This window comes from Aptenodytes forsteri, unplaced genomic scaffold (assembly GCF_000699145.1).
Source record: "Aptenodytes forsteri isolate BGI_AS27 unplaced genomic scaffold, ASM69914v1 Scaffold23, whole genome shotgun sequence".
NCBI classification, from domain to species: domain Eukaryota; kingdom Metazoa; phylum Chordata; class Aves; order Sphenisciformes; family Spheniscidae; genus Aptenodytes; species Aptenodytes forsteri.
This window is the reverse complement of record NW_008796043.1, coordinates 6,965,597-6,980,926: the sequence shown is the minus strand read 5'-3', so window position 1 is coordinate 6,980,926 and position 15,330 is coordinate 6,965,597. Positions and strand designations below refer to the sequence as shown.

At 36.6% G+C, this 15,330-nt stretch overlaps 1 protein-coding gene across 1 annotated transcript in view; it reads right to left on the bottom strand.

Annotated features, from left to right (window-relative positions):
* Positions 1–15,330, bottom strand: part of ESCO1 (establishment of sister chromatid cohesion N-acetyltransferase 1) — a 33,729-nt gene that overhangs the window by 5,447 nt on the left and 12,952 nt on the right. The window contains exons 8-9 of the mRNA XM_009285645.2: positions 9,532–9,663; positions 1,820–1,909 (exon numbers count right to left, since the gene is read on the bottom strand). Coding sequence (XP_009283920.1) covers positions 1,820–1,909; positions 9,532–9,663 — 222 coding nt within the window. The remainder of the gene's footprint in view (positions 1–1,819; positions 1,910–9,531; positions 9,664–15,330) is intronic.

The following is a 15,330-nucleotide window of genomic DNA, read 5'->3' as shown; positions in this document are numbered from 1 at the left end:
AAAAGCTTATGCATGAGCCGAGATTTTACTGAGGGATTCTTGTACCTACAACAGGGCATTGAAACAGCCGCTATCATCCCTCTGTCATCTCATGAGACAGAAATAAAGAGGCCTTTCCCATGTGGTGCTTTAAACGGCATAAGCTTCTTTAATGCACGTTGTAGTTACGTTAGTAAAGCAAGACTAGAATTACTGATGCTATGAATATATGAAGTTAGTACTGATCAACTGAAAATTGTGTTAAAAAATGCTTTTAAAATAACTTTTAAAAGGCATGGTATCAGTTACTTTCTACTTTCTCATCTAACCTTCAGGTACTGGTCTTTTAATGACAAGTCCAATTGGCCAACTGGAACACTAAGTAACCATTCTTGAAGTCAGTCATCCACAGTGGGGACAGCTGTAGGTTTTCTCAACTTCAGCCACACAGAACTATGGAGAACTCTATCCTAAATGACTTCATTTGCTACAGTCTTCCTTTCCTCTGCCCCACTTAGGTATTTTAAGTAATTTTTTCTTCAGCCATTTTTTACTAAACTGAATGTGCCATGAATGTACTAAAATTAAGATAATACCATCAGAGAAACAAAAATTAATAAACAAACTTATCTGCATTAAATATTGTAAAAAGAAAATTTGTAGTTTCTTCTCAATTCAGTAACTTAAAAAATTCTACGTTAGGCTAAAGAAAACCCCCTACAGTCAGAAAGAGCTGTCTTGGGCATCAATTCAGCCTCCAGAGGTCCCTTCCAATCTCAACCATTCTGTGATCCTGCAATAGCGGTACTGTTAAAAAGTACCTGTTAGTCACAGCAAATCCCCAGCTAAACAGAATCAATGCCATGCTACTGAAAAAACAAATGTAATGACATATTAAGATGTATGAACACAGGCTAGCCAGCAAGACACTGAAGTACCCTGCTGCTCTAAGTCTCCACAGGTGTGCTGTGCCCAGTGTTAGGTAAAGAGTTTCAAAAGAGATGTGAGACATGGCACAAATGGAAATAATCTAGAGGAGAGTATGACAATCATCAGAGCTCTACAAAACGTTATTTAGGAGTATAAACTAAAACCCAGCACATCCTGTCAATCTTCTTAAGGTAAAACAATCAGAGTTTGTTCAGGCACAAAAAAGCTGTTGCAAAGAGGAAAAGAAGGATGTTTTCTACAGCTATGGCAGTATGATTTGCACTAACGAGCTTAAATTTCAGTACGGAGATTCTGTTGGACGCTTAGGGAAAATATCCTAATGTCACGGACAGCGAAGCACTGTAACAGAGTCCTGAGAGGTTAGAAAAACCTCCAGTGGTACAAGTTTTAGAAAGTCGTCAGATGCATCATAACGAGAGCCGATCCTGCTTTGGACATGGGAATGGACTACATGACTTTGAGGCCACTCTCCACCTAAATCTGTTTTTATCCAAAAATTGTTTAGAGAATGGTGCCGTATTCATGCTGTGTAATAATGTCAATACATTTCAGTTTTTTAAAATATAGTAGGAAGTTTATATCACATAAAATATCTGGCAGACATTCAGCAAGTATATTAAAAAAATGTAAAAAAATCAGTTGGTTGACGCTGTTCCCACCCCTGCCTTCCACTCCTGCTCAGACCCATCCTCTCTATGAAGAGAGCAAGCAGTGTGCAAGAGTGAGATGTCTGACCTGTTTGTGGAAAAAGCTACAGAACCAGGGCAGTTTTGATTCCAGCTTCAACTGCTCCCACATAAATTATACAAACTTTCTATGAACATTCTCATTACTTATATTAAAGTATCAAACACGGTAAGATATACAAGTCCAGTCCTTTTCACCATACCTTTTTAAGTGCATACTTTGGGTCATCGGGAAGAACCATTATTATCTTTCCATCAGGATATTCAGCCAAAATTCTCTCCTTTTTCCAACCCTAAATAAAACAAACACTTATCTAAACCATACACAAGATGTACTTTTACAAACAGAAATTGCACATTATTGTTCTAGACACTGAACTTATGCAGAAACTTCACACTATTTAGCAGTTGCTTTGCTAGAGAAGGAAACTTCAGCTAGCTTTTTAAAATGAGCACAACAGATATAGTATGATCTTATTTATACAACAATTTATACAATAGCCTAACTATATCTAGAAACAATTTGTGAAAGTGTCTTATAATTTCCCAACTAGATTTTTTTTCCCCCAGGACTGCAGTGCAAACTGAATTTTAAAAAAGAAGTAGCAAACTCGGCTCACATAACTGATTTCCAAACCTATGTAATACTTATTTTCCGAAGTCCAGTGAATGGGAAAAACCCTAAGTTTTATTAAAAGATTTCTTTTTAACATAGTTACCTCCACAAATACACACTCAGTTTTAAAGTTTGGCATGCGAAAGACCTCCAGGAGGTTCTAAGTGAACTGATTGGCATGCAGTTGCCCAAAATGTAAGGAATAGTTTATTTTGTTACTGATCATAACTGTTAAAGCCACAAGAAGGATACTAGAAAAAATTTTATAACTACCTTCTAAGAATCTAATGGGGAAGGAGGCTACGTTGTGTGTATCTGAAGTATAAACATACTCAAAAAAATAGAGGTAATTAACTCTTCTTCAGATCCACACTCGTGGTGAATAATGAGCAGTACCTGCATGGAAAAAAACAAAACAAAAAAGCCACTTAAATCTAGTAAGATGGGACTGGTAGATATCAGAACTCAAGTTGCTTTGATGGGACCTAAAAATACTGAATGCAGAAGTAACTTCAGCCACTAAAAAGGCTGATCTACAAGTCTTACTCAAAGCAACTTTAAATAAAAAAGCCTTTGAAGAAACAATATTGATGGAATAATTCGCATTGAAATCTGTACCTTCCCATAAAATAACGTTCAACTAAAGACCAAACAATGGAATTTGGCACTGAATGAATGCCATATATACTACCACAAAAAAATGACAAACTTAAGTGTTATAATACTTGATCTGTATCTCATTTTAATCATGCTGATTTTATTCCCTTATCCCAAACAAGACATGAAGAGAATAATTTTAGAAATTTATCTACTTGCTGGTAGCCCTGGAACTATTTAAGTATAAGTTTAGCACCCAGCATGGCTATGGTTGCAACACAGACACCATTTCAATCCTGCCTGCTTTTCTTCTCTGTAGTAGTTGCACTAAATACCAACACAAATGAAGATCCTATTTGAATTTATATGTATTATGGTCTGAATACAAAGGGCAGGAAACAGCAGTGTCACAATATTCAGGTAAGCAGAAAAGTGCAATTTGTGGGATTGTGACATGCCTTTTGAGACTGTTAGAAAAGGTGTCAAAAAATTCAGGCAAAGATTACTACTCTTCAACCTCAAATGCCATCCTCTCTCCATTTTTTGTCTTTTGCTGCCTTTTGGCTACCTGTTTGCCCTGCAAAAGCTTTCTACAGCCTATTTTAAACCAACTGTGACCATCACTCAGCAGATAAATGCAATGTGTTCGATAATCCCACCATTACAGCATCCAGAATGTTGCAGGCCTAATGCAGAAAATTCAACTCTAAATTTTAGGTGGCAGGCCTAATGCAGAAAATTCAACCCTAAATTTTAGGTTAAGGTATTCTGTTAACATAATAGCCAGGTATTTCCAACAAAATGAAATCTGATGGAAGAAAACGTTTCTGAACAGCTTACTGCTGTTATACTTTTAAGCAACAGTGTATTAGCAGAAGTCGAAAAATAATTCCATAAAAATGCAATAATTGACTCTCTAATACTTAGAACTCATTATTTTCATTATTGTCCACCTATCAATTTTCTTAAGTGATTAGTGTAATATGGGGACTGATCATATTCACAGGAGAGGTAGTTTCTAAATTGAAGTATTTTGGAATTTATTCAGAAATGTATCTTTTAGATGAAGCTTTCCAAAAAATTTCTGCAAACCCTAAGCTCATCCAAGATTTTTAGTTCATTTGGTTTACATCAGAGAAGACATTTTAAAGTCATATTCCTGTGTTATTGAAGCAGCTCTAAGAGTTTCAAAAAGAAAAACTAACATTTCACATAAGCACATGCATCTTCAGTATCCTTATTGTTCAGTCTTAGTAAGGAATGAACTGTGCTTCCTTTAAACCAGACCAATGGAATTAATGCACAAGATGGGTCACAGTTCTTTCATATTCTAACATTAAAGCTGTTAAGGAAAACGTGCTATAGCTTCAACTGGGACTGATCCTATTAGATATCTACAATACACAAAATATGCTTTACTATCAGTATCTTGCATGTGGTCTGAAGATAATATCCCTTAACACACTGATTAACATGGGTTTTTTTTAACAAACACCCACTATTTTAACACTATTAAAACACCTTGCAGACTGTTGTATTTTGTTTCAATCACTGAGAACTAAAGTAGCACTCCTTAACCCAGGCAGATGGCACGAACACCTTGCCATAGTAAGAAACAAAAGCATTATGTCTGCAATATACTTTATAATATTCTTCTGCAACGTCAGAAAATTTGCTTTTCCTTTCCTTTTAACTGACATTACTTTAGGGCATTAAGACTTATTTACTGTTCAATGAGGTGCCCAAGCTTTGATATACATTGCTTGTGATGACCAAAGAAGTTAAAAGGAAAGCTATTGTTCCCACCAGGATACATGTTCTGCAAGGCCTCGAGTAAACGCATGTGATTATACCACTCCTCCCTGACACTGGAAGTCTATGCTCAACAACAGATTACCTATAGCCAGCAGCAGCAAGGCACGTATAGCCTAGTCACCACAGTTGGGCAGACTGGTGCTGTGCAGAGCCCCAGTGGCATGTCGTAACTGTTGCAATACCCTCCTCCCCTCCATGTCACGACTATTTATCCTACAGGTATTTTTAATAGTTTGAGAACATAAGGCAACTCTGCAATGAACAGTTAACTCATTTTTAATCTACCTCTAACTTTTCTTCCCAATTCAAACAACATTAAAGATTGCTTCTGCTTGCTTATTAAGGTGCAATGGCAATAGAATTTACAAAAGAAAGAAATCATTCAAAAAAGTGCAATACAGACAAGCAGTTGCTACCGCATAGTGAAATAGTACGGACAGTAATTACAATTACGCTGTGCAGTACTTGCTTGCACTGGATATTATACATGTATATAATGAATGATGTAGAATACAGTTGGAAAGATGGTTCCAACATTAATAGCACTGTAGCTGAAACGTTCAGCAATCAATTTCACATGAACTATGTTCTGCTTATAGTTTAAAATAATATCTGATGTAGATTTGCCTTTAAAAGCATGAGTTAGAAGACACAATAGACTGCTTCCCATGCATTTCCTCATGTTTTAAAAGTTCTTATGTAAGAGTAGGAAATGAGACAGCAAACCTGGTATTTTTCTATAGATGTCAGTTCTGGCTTGTCTGTACTCCCTATTTCCCAGAATAAAAAAACATAAAAATCGGCGGTGGTCTTTTCTTACACCGTTTTTTCCTCAAAAATACTGAGGTAGTGAGGAAAATGTGGTTAATACTGTATAATTCTTTCACATTTCCGAAATTTTCCCCTAATAATCAAGTTTAGTATGAAATTTTGTGCCCTTTTACCCTTGATAATTTGTAGCAGAGAAATGGTCTACTGCATTCTTCTTCCTGACTCCTTCATCAAGTTACAGATATTCCGTCTCTCTTTCCCCCAGGTGTAATATGGAGAATGAGGTTTTGACTGTAGAACACATTAAGATCCTTGGATGTAACTATTAAATACTACCCTCTGTTAAAACTAAGATTCTTACAGAAGACAGCTAATAGTAAGAACTTTATTTGAAATATTATTGTTTTATACTGAACAGATGTATCCCTTTTGGAATTAATGTAAATCAAGACAACCAAGAAATCTTTCTAAGATGACATGAAGTTCATCATCATCTTCAATCCCAATATTCTATTAACCTTAGGTTCCAAGAAGTCAAATGTTGCCCTTTTTTTTTGTTTCAATACGAAAATCGTAAGAACCTCACAGATGGGCTTGGATGCAATTACAGCAGAATAGCTATTTAAAACTTAACAGATTAGACATTAGCCCAAATAACAGCTTCTTCCACTTTCTTCAGCTCAAGATATTCTTAACTAAGAGGATGAGCTTGAAATACAAACACATTAACTGCATTCACATCAGGCACCTGAATCCACAGGCATTTCCTAACTTAAGTATTTGGCTTCACAACTTAAAAACATCATTAAAAATAATGTCTTGCTCTTAGAAGAATTTTGCAGAAATACTAAATTGATACTATGTGGTATCACAGAGAGGATACACAATTGACATTGTTTGGTATCGCAGCTAGAGGATTTTATAAAACTGAACCACGTATTCATCCCACTCAATGCACGCACATGCTAGAATGGCTTATTTTTTCTGGAGATTTTCAGATGTCTGAAACCAGAAGGATAGCGAGACAGATTCCTACATTTGTCTGCAGTAGGGGACATCTCCCACACTAATCTATTCCTGCTCCAGTACTATCCTTGACCACCTTACCTTCTTGCTTATTCAATTTGCACGCTCCTATTAACAGCAAATGGCACCCTTCAGAAAACCCGTATCAGTCCTTGCCAATCTTCTGTTCCCAAATCCAGAAAATGTCATTAAACTTGTCAAACCTCCTCTCTCCACACAAGGCCTGCAGTTTCCTTACTGTCTCTATCAGCCATCCATGACAAAACAAGTATCCCAATACCATCTCCTTGTTAGCCTGTCCTACTTCTGGGGGCATCATGGAATTTCTAGGGACCTAGAAAGAAATTTTTACTAGAAGAAACAAGATAGGCCTTAAAAAAAACCAAACAAAAAACAAAATTATATTTTGTTGAAGACAGTAAATAATTTATTATTTACATGCAAACTATCTTCTGGCTACTCAGTACTTTTAAGAAACCCACAAAGCAGCTGCATGCAGGTGGGCAAGACACTAACAATAAAGTCCATTTTCACAGTTCACAGCAAGAAGCTCTAGCATGATAATGTATATAGGCTTTCTTTTTGTGATTCTGTGAAATGAATCATCAATAGAACTACTAGGCACGTAACGAGACACTCAAAAGGGAGAAAAACTGAGAAAAGTCTTCTCAAGTCAGGCTGGGACTGCACCATATGGCATGAAGAATGTGAATGACGAGAATGAAAAATGCTTGAAGAATGTGAATGACGAGAATGAAAAATGGATACCTTAGATATGGCCTAAGATACCTTAGAATGGCCTCCAAATCAACAATAATGCCAAATACATTAACTACATAAAAAAGAATATCTGGAAAGCTAATAAAGTAACATATCAAGGTCAACAAGACCAGATGCTCCTGGACCAGAAAGTCTAACCAAGAAGTTACTAAGACTTTCTCTAGTACAATTTTTTTAATCCCATGATGCTACTGTCCAGTTAACCCTTTCTGTCAGGGAAAGGAAGGTAGTTATAGTTTCAACACAGTAGCTACATACAAATATCTAGAAACCAAGCATATCACACCTCCAAGCCATCCTCCCAACAATCCCCACTAGAAACCTCCTAGCAAAACTAGGATAACTAGCAATCGTTATTCTGGTATTTCTGGACAACTAAGAATTAACAAGTAGAGATTTGGTGTACTAATTCACTGTCAAGAAGGCTTATCTAAAATTCAAGTTATTTTCTAAGAGGAGGTGAAGATGTTTCTGTCACGGACATTACCACAATACAATCAACGAAGAACCACTGACTATGGGTCAAATGACTAGTGTTAAAGACTTACCTATTTAGCATGGCAAAAGTTACTTATCCATGCAGAAAACAGTGTCAATCAAATTGTTATGAGAAAAAAAAAAAATCAGACGGGGGTTTTTAGAGTCTTGGGACTCCTTCCTTCACCTCTTACTTTATAGCTTCTGTTATAGAATAACCATCTAAATCATCACTCTATAGCCATCTATGATGTCACAAAACACAACTAGAGTTTTAAAAGATTTCAGAGATAGAACTGTTTACTCACTGAACTGACAATACAGATAATTTGCTTGAGCACACATTGTGTGAAGTTTTACAAAGATGCCTAGCAACTGAGAAAACAATAGGGAAAGTTTTTCTCAAATTAAAAGCATACCTAACTTTATACATAGCTATTTACAACTGGTTTAAGGCAGTCTGCTCTTTCACTTTTATGTTAATCACGCTGTTACTCTAGACATACACACAAGTCAGAAATTTCAGCTTTCAGCTTTCAAAATATTCAAACTTCAGCGCAGCTTCCCACCTACACAAACATAGCAGCTTTAAGTAACTATTGAACTCCTCTGCCAGCTTCTGTCCAAAAGAACTAACACCACCTTCTGTAAATTATGTTTACATCTTTGATAACATTCAAAATCTGAAAGTACTTGGGGGGGGAGGGGGCAGGAAAAGGACAAACAGGACTCAAATGGGGAAACGTATTATATGCTGCCATTATAATGTACTGCGTTCCATCACACTTTCTGCCCAGTCTCACCCTACAATGTAGCTAATGTGTATCGGAAGAGATCTTTCAAGATGTCTGGATTATTCAGCAAAAACTAACCAAGAACAGAACAAATACCAGAACTATTTACCTGACGGTTTCAAACACTTTAGCTAGGAAGATATATCTTTATATTTGTAAACAGTGGGATAAAATTGAGCTTGAGATTTAAGAGTAGCCCAACAGCCGTTTGGTACCTACATGAAATGAATTGGTGGCCTCAGTTCAGTTATCCTGGAGGTCTTATCTACTCGAGTGTAGAGTACTGAAGGTAACATGTGTGATAAAGAAAATAGACTTTGTGGATTCTATTCTGGATTTCAGACATGTGAACAGGTATTTCCTGTAAGTCTTGTAATATCAGTTAGTGTGAAGTAGCTGATTTTACAATATACTTAAATTGAACAAAATTTTTCAAATCTGAGCTTTAATGAGAGATATACTCAGATACAGCACATATAATGAAGTTATGGAATAATACTTTGGACTTTATATTTAAAGATTACAATCACACTATAAATTCAGTAAAGTTTCCATATACTACGAAGTTGTATCAGCTGGATTCCTAGGGAGTTTCTCTTCAAATTACACATAATTAAGAAAAAGTAATCTAGAAGTCATCTAAGATTACACAATTACAAAAACAGTGCAATCAGCTCTTTAACTGACTATTAAGCCAACCATTGCAAACACCAGTTGTACTGAAACCTGTATTTAGCACTTTCGGAACAGTGACACTGCTTTGTCTTCCTATCACCACCCCCATCACCCCAAGACTAGGGAATTGTAACAGAAAGGATACAATGGCAATGAAATACCGCTATCCTACTAAACATTTTTATACATTACATATAACGTGTCTACCATGGCTCTTAAAACCATTTATTTCCCAAAGTGGATAACTCATGGCCTACTGTGATACTAATCTATTGAAACACAACTTAATGTAATATGAATTGTAACTAGTACACAGCAAATAAGAGATAATGCTTATGTCTTTATAAAGATAAGGTTTTCTTACCACATATTTTACAGCACTTATGAACTGGTTATGAAAGAGCAGATGTTGGGTTTCATCCTCTGGATTTGACGCAGTGTAAAGCATTCCACAAATATTACAGGAAATAGCACCAAATCTCTTCTGTCCTGCATCCTATTTAAAAAAAAAGAAGAAAAAAGAAAAAAAAAAAAGAAACATATTTGTCAATTGCAAGCACAGTAAATACAGTTCAACAGAACTTTCATCTAATCAGATATGCCTTTTATAACTTATCTTCTGGAAACTCAACACAGAGGCTAAAATGGAGTGAAACAGGAGAAAACAAGTACAGAATTTAGAATTCCATCTTTCAAAAACCCACACAGCCTCAAAAGGCACAGGCATCAATCACAGAGCAAACTCTACCCAACATTAAAATTAGCTCCCCTCCCATTGGTTTTGAACAAATGACTTCTCTTTTATTTTATGAAATACAAAGAACAGAGAAATCTTCCTTCATTACCCTGTTTGCAGTAAATATAATCATCTTCCACAAAGAAAATTCCCACATCCAGCCCCACACTATTTGGTTTTCCCTACAGTTCTGCTGCTGCCTGTCTTTTGGTTGTGAGCTGCTTTGAGGTGGGCCAAAGGTGAGCCATTTTCCTGAATGTTTGGAAGGATATTATAAAAAACAAAAATTACAGAAATAATCATTAAGATCAGCAATACATCTGCAATAGCTGATCAATACCTTTTAGGTTTTTACAAAAAACAAGTATTTCAAGGCAATCAAATAGCATTATGGTTTTTTATCCCTCTCTTCATTGACTGAAAGCCTCATTTAATATACTCTCGGGACTTAAGTCTTAACTCTTAATTGGAAACAGCTAACTATGATGTTTGACACGCTATCTTAATTGCACAGTGTTCATAACTTTCATTTTTTAGGCACTGGATAGCAGCTGCAATACAAATGGAAGATCATACCATTTTACTCATGACCCTTTAAGTTATCCTCCTACTCTATAACCAACCATCGCCAAATTAAGGGCACTACTCAGTACCTATTGCTTTGCTATTTATTCATTAAAACAGTGTTATTCATTTGGAAGTATGCTCAGGTTAAGGAGTCGGTGCCTAATAAAGAGTGAAGTGTCAGGTGCAGGGGGTGCCTTTTGCAAAGAGCAAAAGAATACCAGTTACATTGAACTATCCAGCCAAAAAGGCATATTTTAAGTTATGGCTTAATGTTCAAATACATTCTTTTTTTTCTTAACTACATTTGGAAATTGAGTTTATGTAAGCAGCAATAAATGTCACTTTTAATCTATTTAACATATATCACAAGTAATAGAGAAACAAGAAGTTATTTAGTACTCTAAAATAGGATGCTATATAAGCAAAAGAAGACTTGAGGGTGCTTTTTAGAAGGAAATTGATCTGTGTGCACAAATTGAAAGTGCACGATTTGCAAGAACACAGATCACCTGAACTTAATTTTGTTTTCTAAGCGCTGGAAATATTCATAGTAAAAAAGTTTACTTTACAGAAGAAAGCATTTTGCAACACAGCAAAAGTGATTACGAATCATTTCTTACTCCTTCCATCTTCAAAGACGTGTTTAAGTACATCTAAGAGCTAGATGACAGCTCAGTTCTCCACACAACAGCAACTTATTTCAAGCAGTCATTAGTGAAATCTAAAATGTAGGTATCCGTTTCTTTCCAACAAGAGACTAAAGGTACAACCGGCCAGGCAAACTCAGAGTTGAACTTCTCTTTAAGAGCACATATATGGAACTCAGCCAAAAGAAAGAAGCTGAATCTGAGAAGTCATTGCTTTAATGGTACGTCAATTTATACCTCCGTACTGTATACAGAAGGAGAAACAGGAGTACACTAATTTTCTGAAGGAAAAAGGAAAGATGAACCCTGAGGTTAGATTTGCAAGGTCAGAATAAGATGAGGTTTCTAAAGGTGTAAAAACTGAATCCAACAGATTTTATTTTACCTGCAGACTTCCCTTAAAGCAGCAATATAGTTCAAAACAAGGTACCCATCTGGCCACCAAAATATGCTGCATTTCAAGGGTTTATACATGAAAGATGAAAAAAGGCAGTTCAGCAGGAAGGATGATGTATGGCGATTATCTTAAGACGAACCAACTGAACCGAACTTAGTAATTCCTATCTTGAAGATGGAGAACATATCCCCTATATCTAGGGTAGGATAAGGGAATAGGAAGTCTACTTTGATGCTTGGAATATACTTCAAAAAAAAAGATGTAAATTAGAAAATCAGCTACATAAAGCAACTCTTAAGATATTTAGCACATATCAGTACTGCAGGAAGTCTCATGAAACAATTTCTGTTCAAATGATCAAGAAGCTAAAGGTATTTAAGCTAAAATATCTATTAGTTTACCACCACAAATCTCAAGCCAAAAAAAAAGCCTAGCTCCATAGGAAGTCATCAAAAAATTTGGGGCAAGGATATCCTCAAAGTTGTCAGGCTCCTTAGCTCATCCCATCTTGCCTTGTAAATACATATGCTGTTTTCCAAGTCTCCAGGAACAGATTATTTCCCTGGAATAGTACAGCTATATTGTATTTTACAGTTTGCCTTTCTTGGATGTTGCTGGTGTCGGTGGGTTTGGGTTTTTGTGGGGGATTTGTTGTTTGGTTTTTGTTTTTTAAGGATTTCACTGATATTACTATTTTTACATGCGTTCAGTTGTACCAATGGGCTACACACATAGGTTAATATTAAAAACTTGTTATGTGAATATCAGCAAAAAACCACACTGCAGTATCTAAAGCAATCTTTTCAACTCTGGAGCCCTAACAAATGCTGACTATACTTTTTAGCAAATATTTTACAGTATCCTGAGGGTAGTAAAGAAGATAACCTTTTTGTGTAACTGAAGTACTATTTCAAAGCCACACCACAGGACATAATGCTTCAGGAAAAAAAAAAAAAGGCAGCTTTGTAAATCCAATGCAGACTATAACACAAAAAACAGGACATGCAAAATAAAGTCAGGAATTATGAAGAATGCATTTTTGTACTTCAACAAAACATCTACAGAATCGGACTATTTTTAACCTGATGTCATTGCATAAGCAAAAGTGGAAAGGGCATGCTTCAAGAAGGAAAAAGTGCTCACAAACAATAATACTGCATTAAAGGCTGCCAGTCCTTCCCAATGGGGAGGGAGGAATAAAAAAAAACAACCCCCAAACAAACAAAAAAAACCCCCAAACAACAACCAAGAACACCTTATGCACCACATATGAAAGTAAATAAAAACTTAAAACTAGAATTTTTTTGGGAAAAAAAATAAATCTTCTTAGCAAACACTAGTTACTGGGTACCAGAGAATAAACTGTTGACTTGTCACAACTAGAAAAAGATGTAAGAGGTTTGACTCTCAGAACTTAAGAGAAATGTTTTTCAAAGCAATATGTAAGAAAACGTGGGGTTGCAGGCAGAAAAATCCGTTACTCTATTTAAAACTCAATTTTCTAAACAGTAACAATAAAGAGCAAGGATACTTTCATTTCCTAAGCAAATTCTGCATGTGTAGATGGCAATTAAGCGTTACCGACATCTCAGACAATCCTCATTAATATAGGCACAGGATATATGAGATCCAGTGTTTCAAGGCTAACTGTAATTGAACATTGCGACAATGTTGTCTTAATCTCCAGAAGGGTTTCTTAATTCTGTGTTAGACAGAAAGAAAAGTCTTACCAATATCTTCTTTGAGAAGGTGCATGTCTGCTGATCCTCCATATGTGGAATAAGGAGCCCTGCAAGCAAAAAAGGCATTTGGTGCCTCTGTAGGAGATGAAAAGGGGCCCTTTTTTTTTTTTCCTTTTTTTTTTTTTCCCTCTCTCTTCAGGCACAGATTAGGTCACCTCCTTCTTGATTACCTAGTGTTAGTTAGAGGAAGATTATTTTTTCCTCTAATCTTTTCACAGAACAAAGAGTAAAACCCAGCCATAGAAACAGGCAGGCTGGAAAGGAAATACAAGAAGAGCAGGAAGGAACAACACAAAGATTTTTGGGCTCTCCACAGAAAATTAAAAGGTCAAAGAATGCCATTTCAACGAAAGATGCATTCAAGACTGAAGCTGATGGGTAGATCCCCTTGCTGACCAGGAGGATCAGAAGACATGACCCAACTTAGAAACAAGTTTCATTTCAAATGAAGACTGTGGAATTTAACAAAAAAACCCAAAAAACAACCAAACAAACAAAACCCAAAACCAACCAACAACCCCCCCCCCGAAAAAACCATCACCAGTACCCATCTTTTTGAAAAGCTATTTTAGCCAAAGGATATAAATCAACTTAAAACTTTTGGAACTATGATGTATCTAATTTTATTTAACATTTTTGAAAAATGGAAATGGAGAGTCATTATCCATCATGAAATGATGTCCTCACTGGTCATTAGCTAAAGCAATATGAAAAAAAATACGAAGTTAAAAAACAAATCTGCACAATATTTACAACGGACTATTAATCTGTTCCCAACCCATATAAAAACATAATTCAAGTATATTACAGAGAGTGTTCCAATGTGTGCTGGTTTTGGCTGGGATAAGGTTAATTTCCTTCACAGCAGCTGCTATGGGGCTATGTTGTAGATTTGTGACCAAAACAGTGTTGCTAATACAGGGATGTTTTAGCTGTTGCTGACCAGTGCTTACACAGAGCCAAGGCCTTTTCTGCTTCTCATACCACCCCACCAGTGAGTCGGCTGGGGGTGCACAAGAATCTGGGAGGGGACAGAGCTGGGACAGCTGACCCCAACTGACCAGAGGGATATCCCATACCATATGATGTCACGCTGAGCAATAAAAGCTGAGGGAAAGAGGGAGGAAGGCAGGGATGGTTGGAGTTACCGCATTTGTCTTCCCAACTGCGTGATGGAGCCCTGCTTTCCTAGGGGTGGCTAAACACCTGCCTGCCGATGGGAAGCAGTGAATGAATTCCTTGTTTTGCTTTGCTTGCACACACAGCTTTTGCTTTACCTATTAAACTTCCTTATCTCAACCCATGAGTTTTCTCACCCATCCTACCCGGGGGGAGTGAGCGAGCAGCTGCACGGTGCTTAGCTGCCTGCCAGGGTTAACCCACAACACAATGTTAGTAGCCTTGGTCCTTGAATTCCTGTATCAGGTGCCCAGCTAATCTTACAAAACATTCTCACCCTCAGGACAAAGGACACCAAACACAACCCACCTGAATTTGCTAGAGAAAGCTGGGTTGCTGTGGTGAAGTAGAAATGGGAAGGAGTGATAATAAGAAAGGACGGCCATTACTGCCTGCCTAAGAGCAGAGCTGTCCCAAAGGGTGACATTTGTGTGGGAAGAAAGGAAGAGTGACTGCTCTCAACTACCAAACTCCCTCCCCAGTCACTTACGCAGTAACCACTGCCTTGTTTTCACTTGGGATTACAGGAAGGAAAAGAGGCAGTACTTAACTAATGTGAACAACAAAAGATTGCCCAAGAGCCATTATCCAATTCTTCAGAGAAACTGCCAACCGGACTATACCAGTTTAAAGAAGAAAACAGCAACTTTAAATGATAGCTATGCAACTTTCTTCAGGCTCATAAGAAATACTTTTACACTTTTTATTTGCACTAAGGATTGTGTTTTCAGCTTAAACCAAAATATTTCTTTGACATATTACCTATTTCAGTCAAACAGGAAACTATGTTCAAGTTTAACCAAGATATATGTAAGGAAAAATTCAAGTATGATATCCAAATGTGTAAACTGAATTAGCTTCCACATCACTTCCACATATAGCACCAATGCAAACC